This window comes from Sinohyriopsis cumingii, chromosome 5 (assembly GCF_028554795.1).
Source record: "Sinohyriopsis cumingii isolate HCF-2022 chromosome 5, ASM2855479v2, whole genome shotgun sequence".
In the NCBI taxonomy this organism is placed as follows: domain Eukaryota; kingdom Metazoa; phylum Mollusca; class Bivalvia; order Unionida; family Unionidae; genus Sinohyriopsis; species Sinohyriopsis cumingii.
The window spans coordinates 103,492,515-103,517,043 of NC_142965.1; the positions used below are offsets into that span (position 1 = coordinate 103,492,515).

The 24,529-nt window shown below is 35.1% G+C and overlaps 2 protein-coding genes across 4 annotated transcripts in view; one reads left to right on the plus strand and one right to left on the minus strand.

The window, feature by feature from the left end:
- Positions 1–17,468, minus strand: part of LOC149799913 (pseudouridine-5'-phosphatase-like) — a 28,528-nt gene extending 11,060 nt beyond the window's left edge. The window contains exons 1-3 of one of the 3 annotated variants that reach the window (XM_089959372.1): positions 17,378–17,468; positions 13,067–13,258; positions 2,255–2,380 (exon numbers count right to left, since the gene is read on the minus strand). In XM_089959372.1, the coding sequence (XP_089815498.1) occupies positions 2,255–2,380; positions 13,067–13,124 (184 nt within the window). In that variant the 5' untranslated portion in view covers positions 13,125–13,258; positions 17,378–17,468. Of the gene's footprint in view, positions 1–2,254; positions 2,381–13,066; positions 13,259–16,966; positions 17,165–17,377 lie in introns of those variants that run through there. The other 2 variants (XM_089959371.1, XM_089959370.1) reach the window with 2 other exon arrangements.
- Positions 17,469–18,925: 1,457 nt separating this feature from the next.
- Positions 18,926–23,582, plus strand: LOC149799914 (uncharacterized). Its single transcript, XM_089957145.1, has 4 exons — positions 18,926–19,172; positions 20,363–20,525; positions 22,418–22,493; positions 22,958–23,582. The coding sequence occupies exons 1-4, from the start codon at positions 19,033–19,035 to the stop codon at positions 23,143–23,145; spliced, it is 567 nt and encodes a 188-aa protein (XP_089813271.1). The 5' UTR covers positions 18,926–19,032; the 3' UTR covers positions 23,146–23,582.
- The last annotated feature ends 947 nt before the right edge of the window (positions 23,583–24,529 follow it).

Genomic DNA, 24,529 nt, shown 5'->3' on the forward strand with positions numbered 1-24,529 from the left:
TCATGGCAAATGGCGGTGAAAGTCAACTTCCGGTTGAGAACGTGAATACTAAAGGTTTACACTTAAGAATGTAAGCAAAACATTAAAATATTAAAATTTCACACTAGAATAAAATAACGTTTTTTGAATGTTTTATTATGAACTAAAAACTAAAAAATGAATGAACTAAGAAAGAATTTATCAACGCTAAATAATACCAGTCTGTCCTAGTGTACAAGTACATGATCATTGTCCCCCACAAAATTTCCTGTTTCGGCTGGAAAAAAAAACCAACATAACAACCGTATCTGGCACGTTTCTGTTTACAATGTGTCCTGCCCTCGAAAAAGCACTTTCAGATGGAACTGAATTGCAGGAATACAGAGATATTTTCGTGCAAGGGCATCCAGCCTGGGATATCGTGTTGTATTATCTCACCAATACTGAAGAAGGTCACCATTAACATGAAGTGGTGTCTCCAACTGATATGATATATGATATTTTGATAGTGTTGTTGACAAATTATTTGTATGAACGGGTACTCATCATTAATTTTCAATGCCCGGGTTTATCACTACAGTTGGTTACCCAGTTACCCGGGTACCCAGAGACAGCAATAACAACTGATATAGCCAAGAGAAAATAAATATAGTGTAAGAGAAAAAAATAAAAAATAAATTTACATACACATGCAACCACATTCATGTATTACACAATCTCTTATTTGACAATTATAAATATACAGCATCTTGGTGACACATTGTACACTATAACACGACACTATTAAACATGTATTTTAGTTAAACACATCATTCTAGTTAATGTGGAGCAATGGTTCCCAGTGTTCCCAAATCAATATAAATGCTACTTTCCTTTCAGATTTTATTGCAATATATTTTTCCATATTATAGTGACCTTTAATAAACCATCCGATCTAGGTATATCCCCTTTCATTTTATATATATAGATGTTGTTGATGTTGTTGTTGTAGGGTTTAACACCATTTTCAGCACAAGATAGGCTATACATGGCAGCCAGTATGACTGATGGAGGAAGAACCCCGGAAAATCCAGAGAAGAACCACCGACCAATGAGAAGCTACTGGCAAGCTTTCTCATGTACCCATGTTGGCAGAGCCTAAGACTCAAACCTATGCAGACAGAGGTGAGATGGCAGTGATCTGTAATGGTGAGCACGTTAGACCACTCAGGGCACCACATATATAGATGTAGTATTTGGCTAAAAGAAAGCAAAAATAACAAGGTTGTTCATAAACTCCATCTCTTCTTGTATCACCTAATATAACAGTTTTTGTACTTACCTATATTTACTTTATTCTGAATCCAAAGGATCAATATCATTCCACTGCTTGACAATCAAATTTGTTTTAGTGATAATAGTAATTCCATCAAAAATGTGCATAAAGAACATCATTTCTATCATTTGCCAGGTTCATTTGAAACCATTTAATTTCTTGCTAATACTTTCACACAAATTTATGAAACGAGAGTTTTTTCTTCTGCAACATTTATATTTGCTGGAGAGTTCCAAAGGGTCTGATTTCTGAATGACAATAAAATGCATAGTTCGGACACGGATTGTTTTTAAAAAGAAACATTTATTTAGGCTTGAACAGTATATGTACTTCACCTGAAAGCGGTCAAGATATTGATCTAGTATTGCTCTTGCATTGAGAATTCAACAGGTGTGTGTACATGTTGTTGTTGGGTTTAACACCATTTTTCAGCACATGATAGTCTATGCATGGCGGCCAGTATTAATGATGGAGGAAGAACCCGGGAAAACCCTGGGAAGAACCACCAACCCACGAGAAGCTACTGGCAAGCTTTCTCACATACCCACACTGGCTGAATCCTAGGCTTGAACCCATGCAGACAGAGGTGAAATGGCAGTGGTCCGTAACGGAAAGCGCTTCAGACCCCTCGGCCATGTGTGTACATGTAAGTAGCCTGAACCTAGCTGAGGAGTAAACCATTTAATTGTGTGGGTTAAAAATGAGTTCCATGAAAAAATGTTAAGTCATTCTCTCGAGGACAGAGAAGAAAAAAAAACCAAGCCAGTATTCATTGACATTAGTTTTATAACTATGATTTTATTTCACTGCAGTGAAGGCATTGATAATCTATTGTTTTCTCATAAAATGGTAGGTAAATTAATTGGTTAGAAATTCGGTTTAGAATTTTTTTTACACTGTCATATTGTCTGCTTAACTTGTGAACACTAAATCTCAAAGCTAACTGTAATTTCACATTACCTATTATGACCTTTGCTGACTCGGTTTCTTTTCGGCCCATCTGCTTTGACTTGATCTCCCATGTAAATGTTTTCCCGAATTCATCCAGAACTCTCTGAGTAACTTCTGTATACAGCCTTTCTGAGTCTGAAATGAAAACAGTGGAGTAAATTACTTTGCCCTCAGTTTATGTACAATGCCAGTGATTTCTCCTAGATTTTTTACGAATGAAGATATTCTATTTTTAACTGGTTGGGGAAGGAGGCAAATTTGTTTGGTGAGCACAGTCTCTATGAATAGACAGACCCCATATAGTATGTTCCAACAAACCTGCATGTGATGATAACTTTCATTTTCTGATTTTGGGAGTTTAATGCCATTTTTTGACACAACATAAACTTTAAAATATTGAATTGTAACCTAAGGAAAAGACCTCAAATTTACAATACCACACATCTCCTAGTGACAATATATACTTCTACCATATTTATCTATTCATCGTAAAGCTATATTAAATAGCAGAAGGCAAATGCAACTGAAACCTAAATTACTGACCTGTAACCGTGGCAGTGAAGACAGGACCCTCAAGTGGAACCTCATTAATCCAGACACCTTCGGTCGCAGAGAATTTGTCCAGATTAATGAGTTTTCCAGATAACTGAATAATGCTCATTTTTATGTTACGATGTCATCACATCATATACATGTACACGTACATGTAAGTTGTACATTTATTGTATATGTAATAATGGTAGCTTTTGGGTGATCTTTTTGTTGGCAGATCATTTTTATGACTGGTATTTCTACTCATCTATGCTGGCTTGATCATGATGGTGTCACCATAATAATTTAGCCAGTACAATGAACAGAAACTGATACTTTGCAGTTAAATGCATCATGGTAAATTAATAAAATGCAGCCATTTTTGGAAGTTGTATTTTACAAATGTTACAGCTGCTAATCAGCTGCTAATTAACATCGCTTTATATTCTGAAATGAAGCCCAATTGTCAGCCTTACATTTACAGCCGTCAACAAGCTGTGATTGTTACATACAATTGGTAAACAGCAAAGAGACTAAACTGTACACTTAATTTACTAACCATGTCAAAAGTGTAGATGATTTGATCCCCAGTTTTTATTTTGTAACACACTCGACCCATCAGCAAATAGCAAAACCAGACATTGTTTACACAAATGCTGCTTACACTATGGTCATGCTACTTCAAATTTTTCCATACACATGATCATGTGATCAATTTATAGCTTTAACATGCCACTAGAATTTAACCAATCTGACTCTGATAAATTGACACCCCCCCCCCCAAATTTTCATTGGTGAAGCTGTGTTATCCAAGTGACTGTTCTTTATATTTGATTCTTCAAATTTTCTTATTTTTGAACAGAATATTTCCAATTATCGATGCAAGTTTTATTGTAATTTTACACTTTGGTCCCTGATTTTGATTTCCAGATCCGGAACAAGGATTTCTGGATTAACGAAGCAAATTAACTCTCAGGTGAACTATGTCCAGATAGTGAGATTTCTGGATAAAAGAGTCCAAATTAACAAGGTTCCTCTGTATTTCATCCAAAAGGGCTATATTGAATAAGGGCCATTTTCTCAAGAATTAAAGACTGGAAAGTTTAATGGAACACCATGACCTTAATTAAACATATGGCTCCCAATGTGGTATACAATACACCTATTAATGATGTATATCATAGTGCATGTCCTAATCAAAAGCACCTTGAAAGTTATAGAATAAAAAAGAAAGTGTGATGGAAAATATACAATACTAAGCCATGACCTTGACCTTGAAGGCAGGACTCAAAATATGGTATATGAAATACCTTTGACATACAAGTACAAGTACACTCAAGTTTCATCCCTTAATCTCAAACAGATTTAAAGTTAAAGGGCAGAAGGGAAAGTGTAATGGAAACTATAAAAAAATTAGTCTTGACCTTGAACCTGACAATAGCACACCCTTGTAACACATGGCACACCCTATTATGATGATGTAAAGTGTGCAAAGTTTTATCCCTTAATCTCAAACAGATTTAAAGTTAAAGGGCAGAAGGGAAAGTGTAATGGAAAATATAAAAAAATTTAGTCTTGACCTTGAACCTGACGATAGCACACCCTTGCTATACATGACACACCCTATTATGATGATGTAAAGTGTGTCCCTTAATCTCAAACAGCTTTAAAGTTAAAAAGCAAAGGGAAAAGTGTGATGGAAAATATAAAATACATAGAACTGACCTTGATCCTAAAGCAGTGTGTCCCCCAAGGGTGTAAAATTGAGGGTACAAAAAACCCCTTGGTGTCAAATCTGGGGGTCAAATAAAAAATGTGGGGGTCAAAAATGTACTGACAAATTTTCATACGACTATTACTTTTTCAGAATGAAATAGGATATTGCAACTTGCACAACATACTCTCTCTCTCTCTCTCTTTCTCTCTCTTTGCTTGAACATACAAATACACCAACATGCACAATTAACAAACAAATGCATTATCCATTCAAAGAATAATTTTATTAGTTCATATTTCTTTTAAAGTCATACTTTTAACAGTCTCCTCAAGCAATATTATTGCCCAACACATTACATATAAGCCAATACAAAAGGCCAAATAAATCTTTTTAACCAAATGGGAGTTAATTTACTGCCTTTCATAAAATGTGTACTATCATAGGTTTCATTGTACTTCATCCTAGAACACAGTTATCCAAATATCAAGGAGGATAATGCTTCATCCTCTTTCTAATAAGTTACACTTGAACTTTAAGATCTTTCTTTTATTGCAGCAAAAGTTGAAAACCACCAAAATCTGCAATGACCCGCTTTGTAATCCAAATAACGCATTTGTCTCTGCAAGTTTACTGATTTCTTTGTTGTGAAATAATGTCTTAGGTTATAACGTGTTCTCCAGATATCTTATGGCGAACGAGGGCAGATTTTTAAAAATTCTAAAATCCTGTGACGAAAGGATTATTCACTTTTGCAGTCTTTGCAATCGCGCGATCAGAAATCACACCGATAATCATAATGAATGTGCCGTATTCCATTCAAGTGAATTATTTTCTCCATTTTTCATTAAAATTATATCCACAGCGACTCTTTTGTGTTCTGCTTCTTTCACTTTCTTCGCTAATGCTTTTTAGTGCATGACGTTTTAATCTGGAGATCACTTTCTAGTGCAACAAGCCTTGAGGTTAAACATCTAGATGACAGCTGGAATTACATCACAATTAATACTTCCAGTTCAGTACCCACGAATGTAGTTCTGGTCTATTTTTAGAACATTTTTTTCCTCTCTCATTTTGGTGGTGACAGAAGAGTTTTATTTATGCATTTTTGGTAGGGATTTAAAGGTAACTGTTTATTCTTGATAATATGAGCTGAGGGTGTTGTTGTCTATATGTATTTTGGCGACAGTACACAGTGAGTAATAAGGCCTTGGTGATGATCCGGAAGTGAAATATGTGTTCTGTTTACACGCTGTTATGTTGACAGTCAATCATGTAAAAAAAGAGCAGGTCAACCTTTGACAAGAACTTCACCGTGAAGTCATCTTTGAAGGTATTTTAGATTAATATATGATTTGCATTGATTGTCACACAGTGGAAAGGTCAGTACTGAGAAATAAATGTTGAGAACATATAGTAAAATTAATTGTGTACTATGTCCAGCTTGCTGAGCTCGATGGAGAAGCTCGCGATATTAAGGGAAGCTACTCCGTCATAACACTGCCTAAGCTAGTCTGGTTCATTGTTTTATATGTTCCCTGCGTTGCACTTTGCTATACGAATAGAGGAGCGCAAGGCAGGGAGCAAACAAAGCGGGGAACCAGTCAATGCCTATACTCGAAGTATATACAATGCAATCCATCGTTCAATGCATTGGCTATTAAATAAATCATGATCATATTATGAAAATCCTTTGCGTCAAAAAAACGCACGGCAACAAAATGTGTGCGTCATTTATCTCCAGTGTGCGTCCCTGACGCACAACTGTGCATAAAGGGAAACACTGCTAAAGACAGTACCCTCTTGTGGTACATGACACACCCTCTAGAGACAATGTAAGTTTCATCACTTCATCTCAAATAGCTTTAAAGTGCTGATGGGAGGGGGTCTTTAAATATGCAGTACCTTTACACTTATATATCCAACCAGTGTTTATGTCACTGGGCAAAATCAAGCAAAACCTGAACTGCTTGATTTCACCCTACTGTATTGCCTGGGGCAAAGAGGTCACCTCTTTACAGTGGATCAAACATGCAAATTCTGCATGCACTCACTGTACACTGATGTCTGGCTTATTCCATTACCTATTTCAGGGACCTGCTGAGTCAACACACATAACACAAGACTTTATTTGCAAAGAAAATTGCCTGCAAGAGGACTAATTATCTGACTTAGGGTTCTTACAATGAAAACAAGAGCTTCAAAAATATTAATACTTATACATGTATTTATAGAAAGAAAAGAACTTTATATATCCATAAAGAAGCTGAGAAATATTATCTTGAGGTAAAAGAAAAAAAATATCACGGCTCAAAAGAAAATCCAATACCACCCCCATCCCCGAGAATTAAATGGTCAGTCCCTAACATGTATAAACATTATAACTAGCATGGCCCTGGCATGTTCGACACTCCCTTGCAGCTATGCATCTAGAGAAAGTTTATTTTCAATAACATCTTTGGGGAAGTTTGAAGAACAGTACCATCCTGTCTTTGATGAGTGCAGAGATGAAGATGGATGATATTTGCATCACCTTCAAACACCCACAAAGCTATTAGAAGTAGAAATTATTATATGCTCATTTTTTTCTCCGTTAACTTTACAATGTCAGAATCGTTCAGTATTTTACGATATTGCACACCTTCATATTGCACTCATGTGCAGGACGCGTGTGCCCAATTGTGTATTAGGAACTACTTTGTAAGCAAATCGTGTACTCTCGTGTAACAGACACTTTACGTTTTGGTTGATAAAATTTGTTTCGTGAACTGCCACATATCAGCTGCTTTACTACATTCCACGTTAACTTTTTTGATACAATGATTCTGATTTTGGCGATAGATGCCAGATTTCATAAAATTCCTTGGTACCTACAAATAACATGCAAGTTATAAAGGCATAAACTGTCTCCTTTAGCCGGCAATAAGAATGGCAAAAAATATAGTTACAGTTTTACATTCTGAATTTCCTCAAAATGCACTTTCTTAGTTCTGCAAATCCAAATTACATGAGCCATGTCACGAGTTCTCAAGCTTGATTACACATTTCGAAATTGTACTGTAATTTTGACTATATTCCAAGTGCAATGACATCCTCCTTACTGCACTCAAAATGAAAAAACATTAAATTCAATAGTCTTTTTGATAATTGCAATTGAAACACTTCATATTTTCCCCACAGTATGATTTCAAATAGTCAATGAACGAAAAAACACACTTGAAGATGTAAACACGCTTCTCCCGCGCTGCTTCAATCCGATGTATTTCATGTACAATTTGCACAGATGAATCCAGTCCATAATCACGAAATTTCGTGGAATCAACAAAAATACCAAAATCTATTCATTCCAGATCAAATGGAAAACTTGTTGCAATGCGCATTCATACACAATATGACTCCAAATTTCAATGTCAATTATGCAAAAATGCCATTTTCTTTCGAAATTTATATCTAGCGCACGACAAGTTCAAATTTATCTGGGCAGAGTTATGTGCGCATTAATAATGTTTTTGTTGTGTAATGATGAATCTGCGCTTGTGTATTTAGTTTGGAATATGGCATAAATTCATTTTCATTGTTTCTGGTAGCGTATTTTGTTTATATAACTATAACTAAGCCTTAGGTAGAATAAGAAAATGAGCACATAATAAAAAAGTTACTGCATTTTGTATGGGAAAATATGAACTCGTTTTTTCGGATGGATACACTGCACTCCCAAGGTCATGCGGTATTCCATCCACAAAACTTGTTCATATTTTCCCATACAAAAGTAGTAACCTATAAATACTGCATCCAGCTACGACTGTATTCCACTGTTTAATGGATTTTAAAGACAGAAACTTGAATTTTTGTATTTAATGTCTGTATGGTTGTATTTATGTGAGCATTTATCAAGGGTGCATGTGGTGGAGATATTTTACAATGTTAAGTCTACCATAAGCTTTGTGTTGGAAAGTTTATTAAATCCTTCAAAGAATCTTTTATCTTCATTCAAATTCAAATTCCAGCCCTTTTCTATACACTTGCATGACTTTCCCTTTGGGATCTCAACATACTTACTGGTCTACAAAAATCCCCTAATCTTGTCCTGGAGGCTTGCAGGTATGGATTACCAGAAATTATTTTCCAGCCCAAACCAAGCCTCTGTGTCATTTAAAACCTGTTCCACTTGTCCATCAAATAGTGAAGTGAATCCTCCCTAAAATCCTGACTTAGCCAGGTCACATGACAAGAGCCTCTTATGCCCTATAGGTGAAAAAGAATTCTAAATTCTAAGTGATTCTTGTTTTCAACACAAGCAGTGTGTCAACTTTAAAAGCAGAAATCACAAAATAAAATTGCCCTTAGTTAACACTGGCATTCTCTTCAAATTGTAATTAATTAGCATAAACAAGGTTCATCATTACACCACACAAAACTATGCATGGGGCCCCGAGTGGCCAAGTGGTCTAATGCGCTCTCCGTTACGGATCACTGCCATCTCACCTCTGTCTGCGTGGGTTCAAGTCTCGGATTCAGCCAATGTGGGTATATGAGAAAGCTTGCCAGTAGCTTCTCGTGGGTCGGTGGTTCTTTCCGGGGTTTTCCCGGGTTCTTCCTCCACCATTAATACTGGCCGCCATGTATAGCCTATCATGTGCTGAAAAATGGCATTAAACCCTACAACAACTATGCACTGTCATGAATTTTAACTGTTGATAGTGACTAGATTACATTAAGACAATTGCTGATAAATACATTTAATAAACTGCCACAAGCTATTTTTATTCGAGTTTCCAACCTTTACCATTTTTTAAAAATCCAATGCAATTTTTAAATAATTTTAAACAACCACTTGCACACCTTTAACACTTAGCTGTCTTGAATTAAGACCACAATCATATTGTTGCTTTGACTGATAATTGGAAAGGTCAAGGCTACTCTACCAATGAAGGATGGTTGGAGTACTAATATTAGGATTGGACTAAAATGCTCAATGGAGTTCTTCTGTGAAATGGAGCCAAATGAAGAAGCTTTATTTGAAATGGAATTATAATATTTCCCTTCTACAATGCATCTTTTGAAGCCTTTGGTGATCTTTTGTGGGCGACCTATACCCTGGCAGGGGTGATGGGCAAAACTTAACAATGCATCTTTGAAATAAACTTTTAATTCAAAATTAAAGAGCATAATTTGCTTAAATTATTTATTATTATTTATATTACAGAAAATGTGTTACTCAACTAATTTAAAATAAGAAATACCTGATACTGAAGAGAAAGCTTTTTTGTGTCATTTTTGGCACAAAATTGGGAATTCTTCATGCGAAATGAACTCGTAAAAATATCAATATTTTTAATAATTATTCCTAATATTTAATGCTATTTTACCTAGAACTTAATGCAAACAATAGTTTAGTTAGTTGTTATCAGTTAAAAGTAAACAGTCATCACTTTCAATGTTGTTGTGTATTAATTTGTATAGCAAAACTAGAAAATTAGCATAAAGTACTCATATAACAGTTGCTGACTTTTAAGTTACTCAGTTGCTAAAATCATGAACTTTTAAAATATTTTCATTATTTACAGTTGAGTTAAACATTTTTATTTCAAACTTTTCCTAATTGTCAAAAATGTCAATTTGTGATGCAAAGTGAAGTTTCAGCATATGAAATGGAATTATGTCTTTAATTACTTATATTATTCTGCTTACAGCAGATAACTTATTAGTAACATAATACACTTAGTTTCAGACCGCTCTGGTGGCCTAGTGGTTAGAGCATCTGCTTAGGAAGCAGGAGTTATGGGTTCAAACCCTGGCCAAGTCATACCAAAGACTTATAAAAATTGTACTAACAGCTGCCTCGCTAGGCACTCAGCATTAAGACGTTAGTGTTAGGACTGGTCGGCCTGGTGTCAGGATAATGTGACTGGGTGGAAAATCATGCTACATGTCTGCGGCGTGATGCTCAAGTGCTAGACATCACTATAAACTGCCACACTAAATGCATCATAGCAATATGACTAAAAAATTGTTAAAACTACGTTAAAAAAATATAATCCAAATCCAAATCCAAGAATCTCCAAAAACAAACAAGTCATAAAAGACAATCATGTACAAAACCACAACATTTATCACATGAAACAAGTATGATTATATTCCTATAAACTGGCAAGTAATGTCATTTCAATGTACAGAATAAAAATTCTAACTTTATTTTGCTGCATTATGTTGCTAAGTGGACACAACATAATGAACATAAATTATGTTTTGTTTCCTTTCAAACCTCTAACTCTAAAGAATTCTAATGCAATATATATATATATATATATATATATATATATATATATATATATATATATATATATATATATGCAACTCATAGAAAGTAACATTTCCTATTACAGTATAAAAAAATAAAAATAAACAAAAATAATTAGAATCTTGTCTTGTAACGAAAAGAGTTCAACCCTGAATTTATCTGTGCCAATACAATCCTAAACAAGATTTTTCAAACAATGTAATCTCCTTAAGACAATCTGGTTGAAAAATCCATCCTTAAAAAAACATTTTTAAAGGGGTTGATTTAAATTTTGACAAAAGACCTTCAAATTTATATACTGTTGTATAAACAAAGACTGAATTTTCTGTAAAATCAACTTGTCTTCTTGTAATTCGTTATGCATACCTGTATTAAAATAGGGGCTCGTATCATTTTTTAATATATAATACAAGGGACAACAATTTCTCATTTCAGCTTACATTCAACAATTTGGTAATTTGGGCAACAATTTTCGCTTAAAATGAATAGCAGTCCGTTTTCTAATTGAGTTTCCTTTGAATATTCCCATATTTGGACATTTAGGTTGGAGTGTGGGGTCAATGCAAATACATATAGAAAATTTGGAATTTGCCACCACTTTTGGGTAGCGACATTATGATAGTTGCTTGCCAACAGGCATATAAAATTTAAACTTATATCGACTCATACCTGCATGAAATCAATAGAAAAATGATTTATTTTCTCACAAATGGCAATTATTATAATCAATACGTTGTTAATCTGCTGACAGACAAGACGAAACTACAGCGTAGATGACATCTGACCCAGTACTCACCATTTGCATTATTAGTCACATGACTTCACAAAACTCAAATGACGACATCAGAAGTCCAATAGTCACGTGATATCAACAACAAACTCCTTTATAATGTAGTTGTACAGAAATTCAATTATATTAAATGAAAGTCAGATACTTTTTGTGAAAACCAGCAATCTGGCCAGTCTGATTTAGAAAGCAGAGAGCACATGTCAACATGGTAGTCAGGTGATTCAACAAAACTTCAGAAGTTGTTCTCTGAATATATAAATATGGAGAATAATGTTTTCTTTCATTTTTGTATTTTTTATTACCACCAGTATACGACTTTCATATAATATTTTTTCTTTCCTTTCTACAACATTTGAAAATGTGGGTTGTTAGATTTGTGTACTCATGCAACTAGCAATGCAAATTGCGAGTACCAGGTCACATTTCATCAACAATGTAGTTTTATCTTGTCTTTCAGCAGATTAAAGATATAATGATTTGAATACTCACAATTTTTGAGAAAATAAGTAATTTTCATATCGATTTCATGCACGTATCACTCGATCTAAGAAACTGTTGAAAGTCTGCAAGACCATCCGGTAAGTGGCTTCACTTTGCCACCACCATGTTGGCTTCTTGCGATTCTCAACTGGTTTTCATACCTTCCATGTAAGGAAAGATATGGATATCCAGCTGACTTTGAAAATAAAAGACTACTAGATGAATCTAATCCACTGGGCGTCTGGATTGACTCAACATATATGTTTACTGCAAGCAAGCAAATGATCCATACTGCACCCTCTAAATATTGGTTAGAACTCAATAAATTTAACTTACGATCAGTTTAGTTACAACTCAAGTACATGATTATTTCGGGCATCAAGCTTTGGCGGAAAATTCCTAGGTTTTTCCCAACTTTCATCAATTTGCAAAATTCAAAGACTTTTCACAGTCAGAAAAAAGAATTATCATTTCTAGAGTCTTTTCCCCAATTTCCCATTAGCGTGGGAACCCTGCACCTACATGGCGGCAAATGCACACATCTTCAGATCATACTGTTCATCCTAATTTCTTTGTTGTGGATAAAACATTACCATAACTAATTATACGTAACACACTAAAATGAATAAAATTACAGACACTATTCCTTTATAGTCGGTATATGAACAAAGCCCGTATTTCCAACCAAACCAGACATGTGAGTGCATCTATTGTCAGAAGGAGGGGTTTTTGTAATGTAATCACTCACTTTATATAGCTTCATTACAACAGTCCACTGATTGAATTGCAAATTTTTGGTTTATTTTTTTCATCTACATACTTTAGTAATTTTAGGCATTTGTTAAATAGTATCTGGTTCACAGTTTTTTATCTGTATTTTCACAAATATGAGTCAAGTCATTTGACCTTACAGCACTTCTTGTGAATTCCGCAACATAGCATTGTCCCATACATTTCTTACCTACATAATTGCATTTTACAGTTAAATCTTAAATAACATAATACCTGGGGGCCCCAAGTGGCTGAGTGGTCTAAAGCGCTCACCATTATGGATCACTGCCATCTCACCTCTTTCAGCGAGGGTTCGAGTCTTGGGCTTGGCCAATGTGGGTATAATAATAACAATAATAATAATGAGGACTTTGTATAGCGCCTAATCTTTAGAAGCTCTAAGCGCTTTACAACATTAGACAACACCTATAAGATAAAAAAACATATATAATAATATCACAAAAACAAACACCATGGAAATTTGAAAACATAAAAAACATGCTGAGAATATTTAAGGTAGAAACATTATTAGGTCTTTAAGTTTGTTCTTGCAGTCGAAATAAGTGAGTTTTGAGAGCACTCTTGAATGGGATCACTGTGTCTTTGTGTCTAAGTTCAGTTTGCAATTCATTTCACGTTGCTGGGCCCTGGTATGCAGAAGAACGCTGTCCATATGACTTTGTTTTCATAGTGGGAATAATGAGTATATGATTGTCAGAAGAGGAGCGTAAGTATCTTGCTGGTGTGTATACATGGGTGAGGTCGGATAGGTATGTTGGACTAGAGTCCGTCAGTGAAACATAACACAGAGAACAAATTTTGTGTTTGATTCTGGATTGAATGGATAGCCAGTGTAGGGTACAGAGCATCAGGGAGGTGTGCTCTGATTGTGGTACTCTAAGTGTGATCCGAGCAGCTGTGTTTTGAACTTTTTGAAATTTCTGGAGTAGATATTGAGATGAACCAGACAGAATTGAGTTACAATAGTCCAGTCTTGAAGGTACTAATGAACACACAAGTGTTTTAGTGGCATCAACTGAAAGATATTTGCAAATGGAGCTGATGCATCTCAGCTCAAGATATGCAGCATTGCATATGTTCATGACATGTTGGTGCAATGTGAGACTACTGTCCAGAGAAACACCTAGGTTTCGTGCAAATTGTGTGAATTTAATGTTGGTGTTGCTGATTTTGTTTGAGGTAAAGGATGTGAATGAGAAAGTCTTTGTGTTGAAATCAGAATGGCCTCAGTTTTATCATCATTCATCTGCAGCTTGTTCCATGTCATCCAAAATTTCACATCAGAAATGCACATCTCCACACCTTGGACGGTAGCATCAACTTCAGTTGGGTGGCTAGATCTGTATATTTGGGTGTCATCAGCATACAATTGGTGAGACACTGGATGATGATCTATGACACTCGAGTGTAGCTGAGTGTACAGAATGAAGAGAACAGGTCCAAGAACAGACCTCTGTGGAACACCACAACATAGATCAACTGGGCTGGACTGTTTTCCATTTGCAGACACAAATTGTGTCCTGTTGACCAAGTAGGACTTGAACCATAGTAAGGCTGTATCATGAATGCCAAATACATGCTGGAGACGGTGAAGTAATATATCATGGTTTATTGTGTCAAATGCTGCAGACAAATCAAGGAGGGTGAGGACTGTAATCTTTCCGCTATCCAAAGCAGAGAGAATGTCATTAATTACTTTTAGAAGAGTAGTTTCAGTGCTGTGGCAAGGGTGATATGCAGATTGTACATTGTGAGAAAGCTTCTTGTGGTTCGGTGGTTCTTTCTGGGATTATCCCAGCTTCCTCCTCCACCATTTATAATGGTCGCCATGTACAGCCAAGTATAGTCTATCTAGTGCTGAAAAATGGCGTTGAACCCTAAAACAACAAGATATTACCTAGGCTTTGCTTTCTATGAATTGTATATTTTTCTCAATATATTTGCCAGATGATTTATGAAAAGAGACAATCTAATAAACTGGTACTTTAATCACAGACACAGCGATGTCCACCATTATTTCTCCATTAGCCTACTGGTTCACTTACAGTTTCAAACTAATTTTATGATGAAAATACTGTGCAAGTTAAAATATTCAGATCAACAATTCTGTTTTTAAAACATGAATTGCTATTTATGTACTATTGTTAAAGTCTCGAAACACAAGTTTTATTATTTTTATCATCAAAGGATAACATGCAGAAATCAGGCAGTGATAGTTGCTAACTTTCTCGGGAAAGGCTTAATAGTCAATCAGCTATCAAAACACATGTCTGTGAATATGCAAGAGTTTGTCTGTCGGCGTAATTGATATCACAACCAGGCCTAACTACTGAAGGCTTGACAAATACATTTCACTACAACACAACACTAGAACTAACCCACCTAAAGCAAGGGGGCATGTAAAAAAGTATGGTCAGTCAATGTACCACTAACAAAAACTCACAGGGCGAAGCTGTTTTTGCTTTCCTAACAGAAGATGGTGAAGTTTACATTTTTAGGTGACTTAGTCGGCAAAGCACATAAGAATTTTTTTTCAAAAATATTTTAAAATAGTTTTAAAATGTTGCTCTTTCTAAATATCTGTGTTGAGCGCGTATCTGGTCTATTACTGGTAAGTGGATCAAATGCAATTTAAACATTTCATTGTTCCTTTACTCACTTTAAAGCATGGTAAAACAAAAAAAAATTATAATAAGGCTAGATTAAACACGATTTGAGGATTTTTCTTTGCATAAATACTAAAAATACCATGCGAGAAGTTATCATCTGAGTACAAGGTATGGTGCAAAAACAGACCTCTTTTGGACTCCGGGTCCAATGTTATTTTACAAAAACTGCTTAGAGTTATCCTCCCACCCATACTAGACATAGGACTGTCAGGGGACATAACTGTTTCTGGCTTCCAGTTTTCTGTGGCTGCTTAGGTTCCAAAACAGTGGTCTGCTTTTACGGCATATTTTTGAGATAAATTTGGAATTTTTTAATGTAAAAATGTTGAAACCCAACAGAATAAACATCTGGATATAAGTTTAAGGCACTAAGCAGTCAGTGGATGGAAAAATAAGTATTTTTTGAAAGTGTTGAAAATTTTAGAAGTTTTATTTACATACATTAAGAGGAGGTAATAATCATAAACACAGTAGGTCTTCAGCTGCCAACCCTTTTGAATGTATCCATGTATATTTCATATTTCTGAATAACCTCTATTTACCATACGAAGCCTCAATTCAAGAGTCCTATCTGGTCATTTCAGCCATATCTGCAATGATCGGTGCATAGGCCAAGTTATCCCTCAAATATTTAGTGCGCTGACCCCATTGTTGGTCAATGGCGTTATTGTGTGAAACTTGATTTAATAAGATAACTTCTTGAGGTTATTTCATATATATATATATATATATATATATATATATATATATATATATATATATATATATATTTTTTCATTCAGATAAACAAAATAGTGTTTATGTTTCTTCTCTTGAACTGTATGTATTCAATTTATTTAACTTAACAATGTCATGGCAAGATTATACCTGTATGAATTTAGTCCTAGAAAGCTCTATTCAAAATATTACAGATAAATGACGAAGAATGATGTAAATGATGATTTGGGTTTGTTTGACATATTTCCTATTCTTCTCTGCTAGAAACCTTCAGTACAGAAAGTTTGATGTGCCACCTGCTAAAAAGTTGGGGTTTTTTTTATAAATATTTTGCACTGTTGGTAATAGGAAAAGGCCCACTGAGTTATCTCCCCCTTACTGCATACCCTTTACAAATAATTTTCATTTCTGAAGTTTAGTATTTATTAAACATTGCTATACTCTGTTGAAATAATTTATACAAACATATGAAACAGTTGTAATGAAGGTCCAACAGTTGAGTTACATTTCATGAAAACAAATATGGGGTCGGGAAAAGGGTACATGCATTCTTCAGCAGGCTGACGACAAATGTGACTTGCTATAGCTTTCATTGTTTGTCCTAATTAAAACTGAAGCTATAAACATGTCTTTTGGCACTATCAAGAGTTAGAGACTGTTCATTTTCATGAAATTAAGTGGAACCGTGTTTTTCTGAAAACTGACAAAAATGCATTTTGAGAATTACCCATGGGCCATTCCCCACTCCTTTCGTGTCCCGAAATCACGCCAAGCTGCATCACAGAGACAGGTAAGACTTCATTTTTATCATTCTTGGATACATCTCCACTGAAAAATAGCATGGTTTACCTGCAGAAACTGGTACTTCAATTTTCATGTCCTACTGTATACATACCAATACCCTTTCCCTCCATGGACCACAGGGGCTCGTTATAAAGAAAATCAAGGGATGGGGGTTCTAACCTTAATATTATTACAGGTTAGAACCCCCATCCTTTGATTTTCTTTGTAACGAGCCCCTGTGCATGGACCTAATATTTTTACCGTTCACCATTGTTCATGTTGGGCGATTGAACTCAGATTTACGCTTTAAAAAATACATAAGCTCTGTTGCTAATATAAGTGAGAAATGACTCACCAAGAATTAAACCATCAACGTCAAAAATTACATGTGTCACTTTTGGTAAGCACGGAGACTTCATTCTCAACTGAAACCGGAAACAAACTGCATTTGACTATTATGCATATCAAATATGCTGACAGCGGATCTACTAAGTGTGTCCTTGTAGGTAAATCCGGATTATATGTTCATTAAGCAAAGATTTTTTAAAAAAAAATTCAACAAAGGAATAATATATTATACAAATAATAAATCTGAGGACATTATTCAGCATCTTTGAGGAACGTGCTTTATTTTCATGTTACCTTCTCTCTTCAAGCTCGTTTAGCAGTTTTTGGCGCGTGTATATTGGTGATAGCGTGTGTGTGCGTGGGGGGGGGGGGTAGTTACTTATGTAAGTATTGGATAAAATGGTTAACCATTAAACCTTTTCACTATCTGATAGTCTAATGACAAATAACAGAACTTGATAATATCTAACGGTGAGAAAATTAATACGAATAACCCTTAATGGTAAAGCAACCCCACCTCCAGTCTCCAGCGTCAATTATCTAAATCGAATGTTCTAAAAATTGCCAGTGTCACATGAATGGGAGAGCACGCGCTCTATGTCACACGATTGCTTAGATATCAGTAAGACATCGTTGTTCTCAAGGTAGAAAAAGGTCAAGAGATACAGAAACGTTGGTAACGCTGTATTACTGTGACTGGGCTGAATGCATGACAGATATGCGAAGATATACGTTTCACAATATTTTATTTGCAGCAATTTCTCGAAGATACTGAGAGAGAGAGAGAGAGAGAGAGAGAGAGAGAGAGAGTGTGTTAAGTTACTACCTTAAACTCTTGATTAGCCAGAGGCAAAAGATAAGCACCCTAACCAGTGATATGTATTTATACAGGAATAATTGCTTATGCTGACGAAAGAAGTTCATGGGAATGTCATTTTGGTGAATAATTTATTTTATTTTGCTTGCGGAAGGGGTGGGCGGCTCCCTACAAAAGGAAATAAAGGCATAAATCATGCTGGGCAAGTCGATAAAGCTGGCACATAATCAATAAATCATATATAGCAGGCTTCATTCATAAGATCGATTTCATCTTTTGAAAACTGAAGGTACCACGTGGATTAGAAACGTAGAATACTCTAGTCACTTGTCCGATCTTAAGGCAATAGTACCAAACAACTACAAAACTATGGTGAGGTTGAATTTCAAATGGAATAGCCTAATGGAAGAGTTTGTAATGTATGTAGGTATGCGAGATTTGAGATGTAGAGTTAGTATTAGGTATAGGTGTGCGAGATTTGATATTTATATTCATATATGTCTTCCCTTTTGCATGTTGGCATACCGACGTATATAGAAACTTGAATTATCTTACCATGTCAACAGCGATTTCATTTTTCAGCCATGCGGTACTAGCATTAACTCAAGAGCAAAAGAATATGCACATTTGAGTGCAGGTGGTTGACTTCTCCATTTAATCTTGACCCTCGCCATTATTTCGTGCTCTTCTAGCATTCTGCTCAAAGAAGAAATAGTGGTTTGATACCTTCAAGTCACAACTTATATGTGACCTACATGTGATGATCAGCTGTCACCACCCGTGTCGGAGTATTTAATCAGTTTAAGGTGTATAACCCAGCACCACTACCCACTTCGTCAGCCGATATGTCTGCAGTACACATTTTCAGCCTGGCAGTTCTTCTGTATTGTCTGAATTATATTTCTGCCCATACAGCTGCACAAACATGTATGTACAAAGATCCTGCTACGGGGAAGGTGTATGACTTACGACCATTGATCAATCCGTAAGTAGAAATATAAATTGTCCTTATTTTCGTAGATCATTCTGATATGCGTTGTACTAAAATCAAATTACACCATTTTTTCTTAGACATAAAAATACCTTACTAATCTATCTTCGATTTTACACTGTTCTCTTTGAATTATACAACATACTGAATGCTACAGATCTAACATCTATGTTATGGCTCATCGATTTATATATGGTCACTAAAAATATCTTCCGGCATACTCAACAAGTTGAAGCAAACTAGTTGAAACATAATAAATTTAAAAGTTTAATTCTAGTAGAAACATCCATGTACACTTGTGCAAACACAGCGGTTTTTCTCTTTTATTCTTTTGTTTTGGCTATGTTTCGTATTTGCCTTTTAAAAAGACTCATGAAGAGTCGAAAGCACTCATGCTAATTAGATACTAGTTTTGCACTGTTCGTTGTCAGTTGCATATATATATATATATATATATATATATATATATATATATATATATATATATATATATGTGTGTGTGTGTGTGTGTGTGTGTGTGTGTGTGTGTTCATCTTTATTAATAGGAGCGCTCAAACAGATCAGATTTAAGTATTGTAATTTTTATCAAATTACCATACCAACTAACCCCGTCTTTACCTGTAATGCGGGCGACGTGATATATTTTATGCAAATGGAAGAATTATTCATGTTGTCACTATTATGTTTTTTTTACTTGTGTTCGTATCGGATCAAAGTTATTTCGAACACAGTCGTATCGATGGATTTTAATCATCCTTTCTTATATTTACACAATCTTTAGAGTAGACACTGTTAACTGAACCTTGTTTAACAACTACTTTGATCCCTTGTACAGTATTCGTTATTATGCAACACAGATGTCGTTGAAAACGCCGATAACGTACGTATGGACAGGGTGGAGATGCATCTAATTGTTGAATATCTGTACTTTTATTCAATAAAAGAAAAAATCCTGATAATCGCAAATTTAAGGCCAGTATCGTTACTCCTTTTACTTCAGTGCTCGTGCTCTACGTTACTATTCCAAAAGTATATATATAGCACACAGGTCGATTCCTGCAAATGTCGGGATGGAATCGTGGCATGATCCCGAACTTTGATCGGATTCACCTAAGTTTTGCGAGTGACACGAAAAAGAACTCGCTGCTTTTCAATGATGACCATATTCTTTTTGTACGACTCAGACAAGGATACTACAAATGGACCCAGTCTATCTGGTCGATTGGTGGGAATTCCCTGGACTCTCTGTCCGCAGACACCCAGATGAACGTTACCTTCTACCTCCAAGTCTGCAAGAATCTTGCAACGCCGCCGCCACCTTGTAAAGACGTTGGCTTTGTGTACTCGGTAAGTGTAGAAATGAGATCGGATTTCTAAGTATAACGAACTTTTCTTATAAGGTCTAGTTAACGCAGTAACAACATATACGCTTTGCACGTTTTCAGTCCGAGGCTAGATCGCCGGTCCCTACAAGTGCAACTCATTATGGCTGCCAAATCATTTGTGGTTTTCTACGGATTCATAAAATATCTCCGTTTGAATGACAAGACAAAACTTTGTTTCTTTCAACGCCAATCGTTACCTGTTATTCATTTAAGACTCTGAAGCGTTTTCTCACATTGATTCAAAAGAGTTTGTATATTTGATGAATAATTAAATTTCTAAATAAACGTATGTATTCATTAGCCGTGGCAAAATAATTGTATTGTTCTTATGCTCCTGTCGCCATAGATCTAACTGTCTAATAGTTGCTTTGTTTGGGGTCCTTAACATTAGTATTTGGATTGTGTTGGTTTTATTAGTTAAGGACAGTTTTTCTATATACTCAAATACACGCTGAGTGAACCATTAACATTTTTAACAGTATAGTTGCGGCCTTAACTGCTCGAGTAGCAACGGATAGTTTTGTAAATTGTCCCCTTTGAAATTTCTTAGCTTAAGACTACGATGTGACTTTTTCATTTATTATTGTTTAATAACTAAATACGTGGATATATTTTTAATGAGATGTTTCTTGCTTTTGTTGTTCTTGAAATTGATCCGAGGCAGGTACACATCCCATAGTTGCCTCGTAGTATGCAGACAGAGATAGTTACCCATAGCAGTAGACACACGGGTTCAAGGCAAGTAGAATATCTCAAACAACGGCCTGGATGGCAAACATTTTGAACTGCATCCAGCTGCTTAGAACACGGTGTTTAAAAAAAAATTATCACATTGGAAAAGAGCTTATGTTTGCACTGTGAGCATCACTTTGTTTCAAAATTGACGTTTGGACGTGAAAAACGCAGGTTTAAATTTGGCGTTGGAGTGCATAAACTTATTTTGCTGTGAATTTCCATTTACTTGTCAGATCAATTGAATTTTACTTTTGTACTCTGTTCTATTATAACTAACCTAAAATATAGACCTTTTTGATGTCATTTGTGTACACAATATTTTTTGTTATGAATTTTTAGATGGCCGGTTGGATTCGGCATTAAATTTGTACATAACAACTGTCTCTAATCCTAAATAAATATTGTTAAGCTTCAAAATTAATTCTCCCAGTCGTATAATTATGTTAAACATGTTCCGAATTGTTATTATAGTAGTTATTCTTGTATGTGTTTAATACCCACTGGGAATGACTGTGTTGTTTGCAATCTGGAGCAGAGGTGAAACATCATCGCTCCACGATCTACACATACAACAGTTCGCTCGTCAATCATGTAATTCTCCAAACTGAAATAAATAAGCTGCACTTATAGTTACCTGTGCTGCAGACACTGGCTGTGCAATGTTCCCGTTCATACCAGTCGAAATCACACCATGAAGAAAGTAGTCTGTTCCGATCTAGTAGGTTTTAGGCAGCGACAGCCAATGGACAAACCGTTCAAGATGGTTCCGTTATTTATTAAATGAGAACAAGCCTATATCACGTTTTAAAAAAAATCATAATTAAGAAAACTAGAAAGAAGTCGTGGGCACTGTAAATCACACTGTTTCTGAAACTCACTTTAATCAAGACGTACGCTGTTGAGTAGTCTTTTACAGGTGAGAGCGTAGCAGCCACAGCAACGCCTAATCTGTATCGATAATAAATCGTTAGACGGAGACGTATAAGTTTCCGTAAATGAACCACATAATTATTTTCCACTAAATAAAACTCCATGGTCATATTATTTATTTCTTAACATTCATCATCCGATGACGAGTTTGCATCAATCCTATCAACGAAACACTCGTCTGCATTCCAGGTGACGGATGACGGTACCTGCACGTCGTGGGGGAATGTAGACGTTGCCACTTTTGACGTCGTCCCATTTCAAGACGGTAAAATTCTCATTTTATTTCACCTTGGTTATGTTCTATTCGCTTGTTATCCTGAAACTAATGTAAAGAATAAAAGATATGATTACTTTTGTGGGGTTAATTTTCAGTTGCATAAAATAGACCTTCCTTAAGAAATTACCCGATTTTGATACAAGAATAATATCCGAAGATATTAAAGATCGCTGTATCATATTTCGGGTCATGTAGTTGAAACAATTTGTGAATTCCGTGTTTCACTTTGTAATTATTTTTATCCCTGCGTTTACGTGGTATTTTTTTTTCTTCTCCATTCTAACCATTAGATTTGATAAATGAGTCGTTATTAATTTGGACGTATTGCTGTTTTACTTTAATAAGTTTAGCAAATTAAGACGAAAATGTAATTTCATGTTTTTTGCTCATTCGATGATGCTGCATTTATTGCAATTATTTATTCACTGATTCCGTGTTGTTCTTGCTTTTAGGAATCTTCCTGCAAGCATACTATGGCACCGTTGTGAACCACTTCAGCCGTATGTCATCTAACGTATACTTCATATGCAACCAGTTCAATAAGAAGTCCAAGACTACAGCCGAAATGCCCACCTTTGAGCACGTAAAAGCAAGCATAAATCAAGCTCATTTCCGGTTTGAAACCGCGCATGCATGCTAAGCGGAAATTTTATATGAAACATTTTTTAAAATTTTCTTGAATAAATATAGTCTGCATACGAATATATCATCTGAAATATGTATTTTCTTTTTGAGTATTAAAAATGCATATTTGAAAGCGGAAACATACTTTGTGCTATTTTCTAAAATTAAAATTAACAATCCGTGTAGGGGGCTCAAGAACAACTCAACACACTTTGTAATATCTTTTAAAATTAACATTGCCGCCTTGTGCTTCGATACGAGGATACATAATCATAATTTGTAATTTGTTCTACCACCAGGGGCAGATGCACCAAAATACTGAGGTGGGTATTTTATTTTTTAAAAAATGGCAATATCGTTATTTGAAAAATACGTTTGTTCAAAATATGACTATATTTTATATTAAAAAGATACTTTTGCGAATTAGGTAAAAATAAAATTGTGCATGTTTGATTTCGTTTACATTTCTGAAGATCAGAAGTTAAGTACGCATTATATTTTCTAATTTAAATAAACAAAAAAAGCAAAGATATATACTGGAGTTTGTTTTTGTACGAAGAATGAAAATGAATGACAATTACGTGCAATATTTGAACAGAATTTTCACGTAAAGATTTAGAGATTCATTCAAGAAATTTGAAATGAGTACCGGTTTTGCGGCGGTAACAATTAAGACTTCTTTTGAATGTTTTATTGACACTGAACCATGCATGAAAAGGAAGCCACATTCACAAAATGTTAAAATTTTAGTCTGTTAAAAGATCATTTAGACTTGAAGATCAGATTTATAAAACCAGATATCAAGGGAAGGTAAATTCGAATTTTACTATAAATGCAGGTCAATAAAAGTATAATTAACAGAGATGGTATGGGTGATGTTTATGTAATTGAGAATACGAAATCTGGATTGGAAATAAAAGAACAAGATGAATATCTGGAAGGATTGAATATATAACGTTGCAGAGAGATGTGTAGCAACCGCTCGGAGCACAGTAATACACCTATTTTCTTAACTGGGTTCTGAACATTTGGTGTGGTATAAATGGAAAAATAAGACATTAGATGCTTTTCCTGTTCCAATGGAATCAGTTTTAAATACACGTACCTAAAAGCTTCACAGATCGTATACATATAACTTACTAGCTCAATACACGACCGGTTAGAATAGACAATATTACATAAATTGAACTTCAAATCGATATACCTGTAAATGTATATGAACTATTGGAATGTAAAGCTGTTGATACAACTCAGCAAAGCTCCTGGCAAAAGATTAGCAATGGCGAATTTTGGGTGGAAAAAAATTAAATCCAACAAAATTAGATTTTCGCCTCTATATTTTGTAATGCAACTAGAACGTCCATATTATTTGGTATCATTGTAGAGCTACATCACTCTAC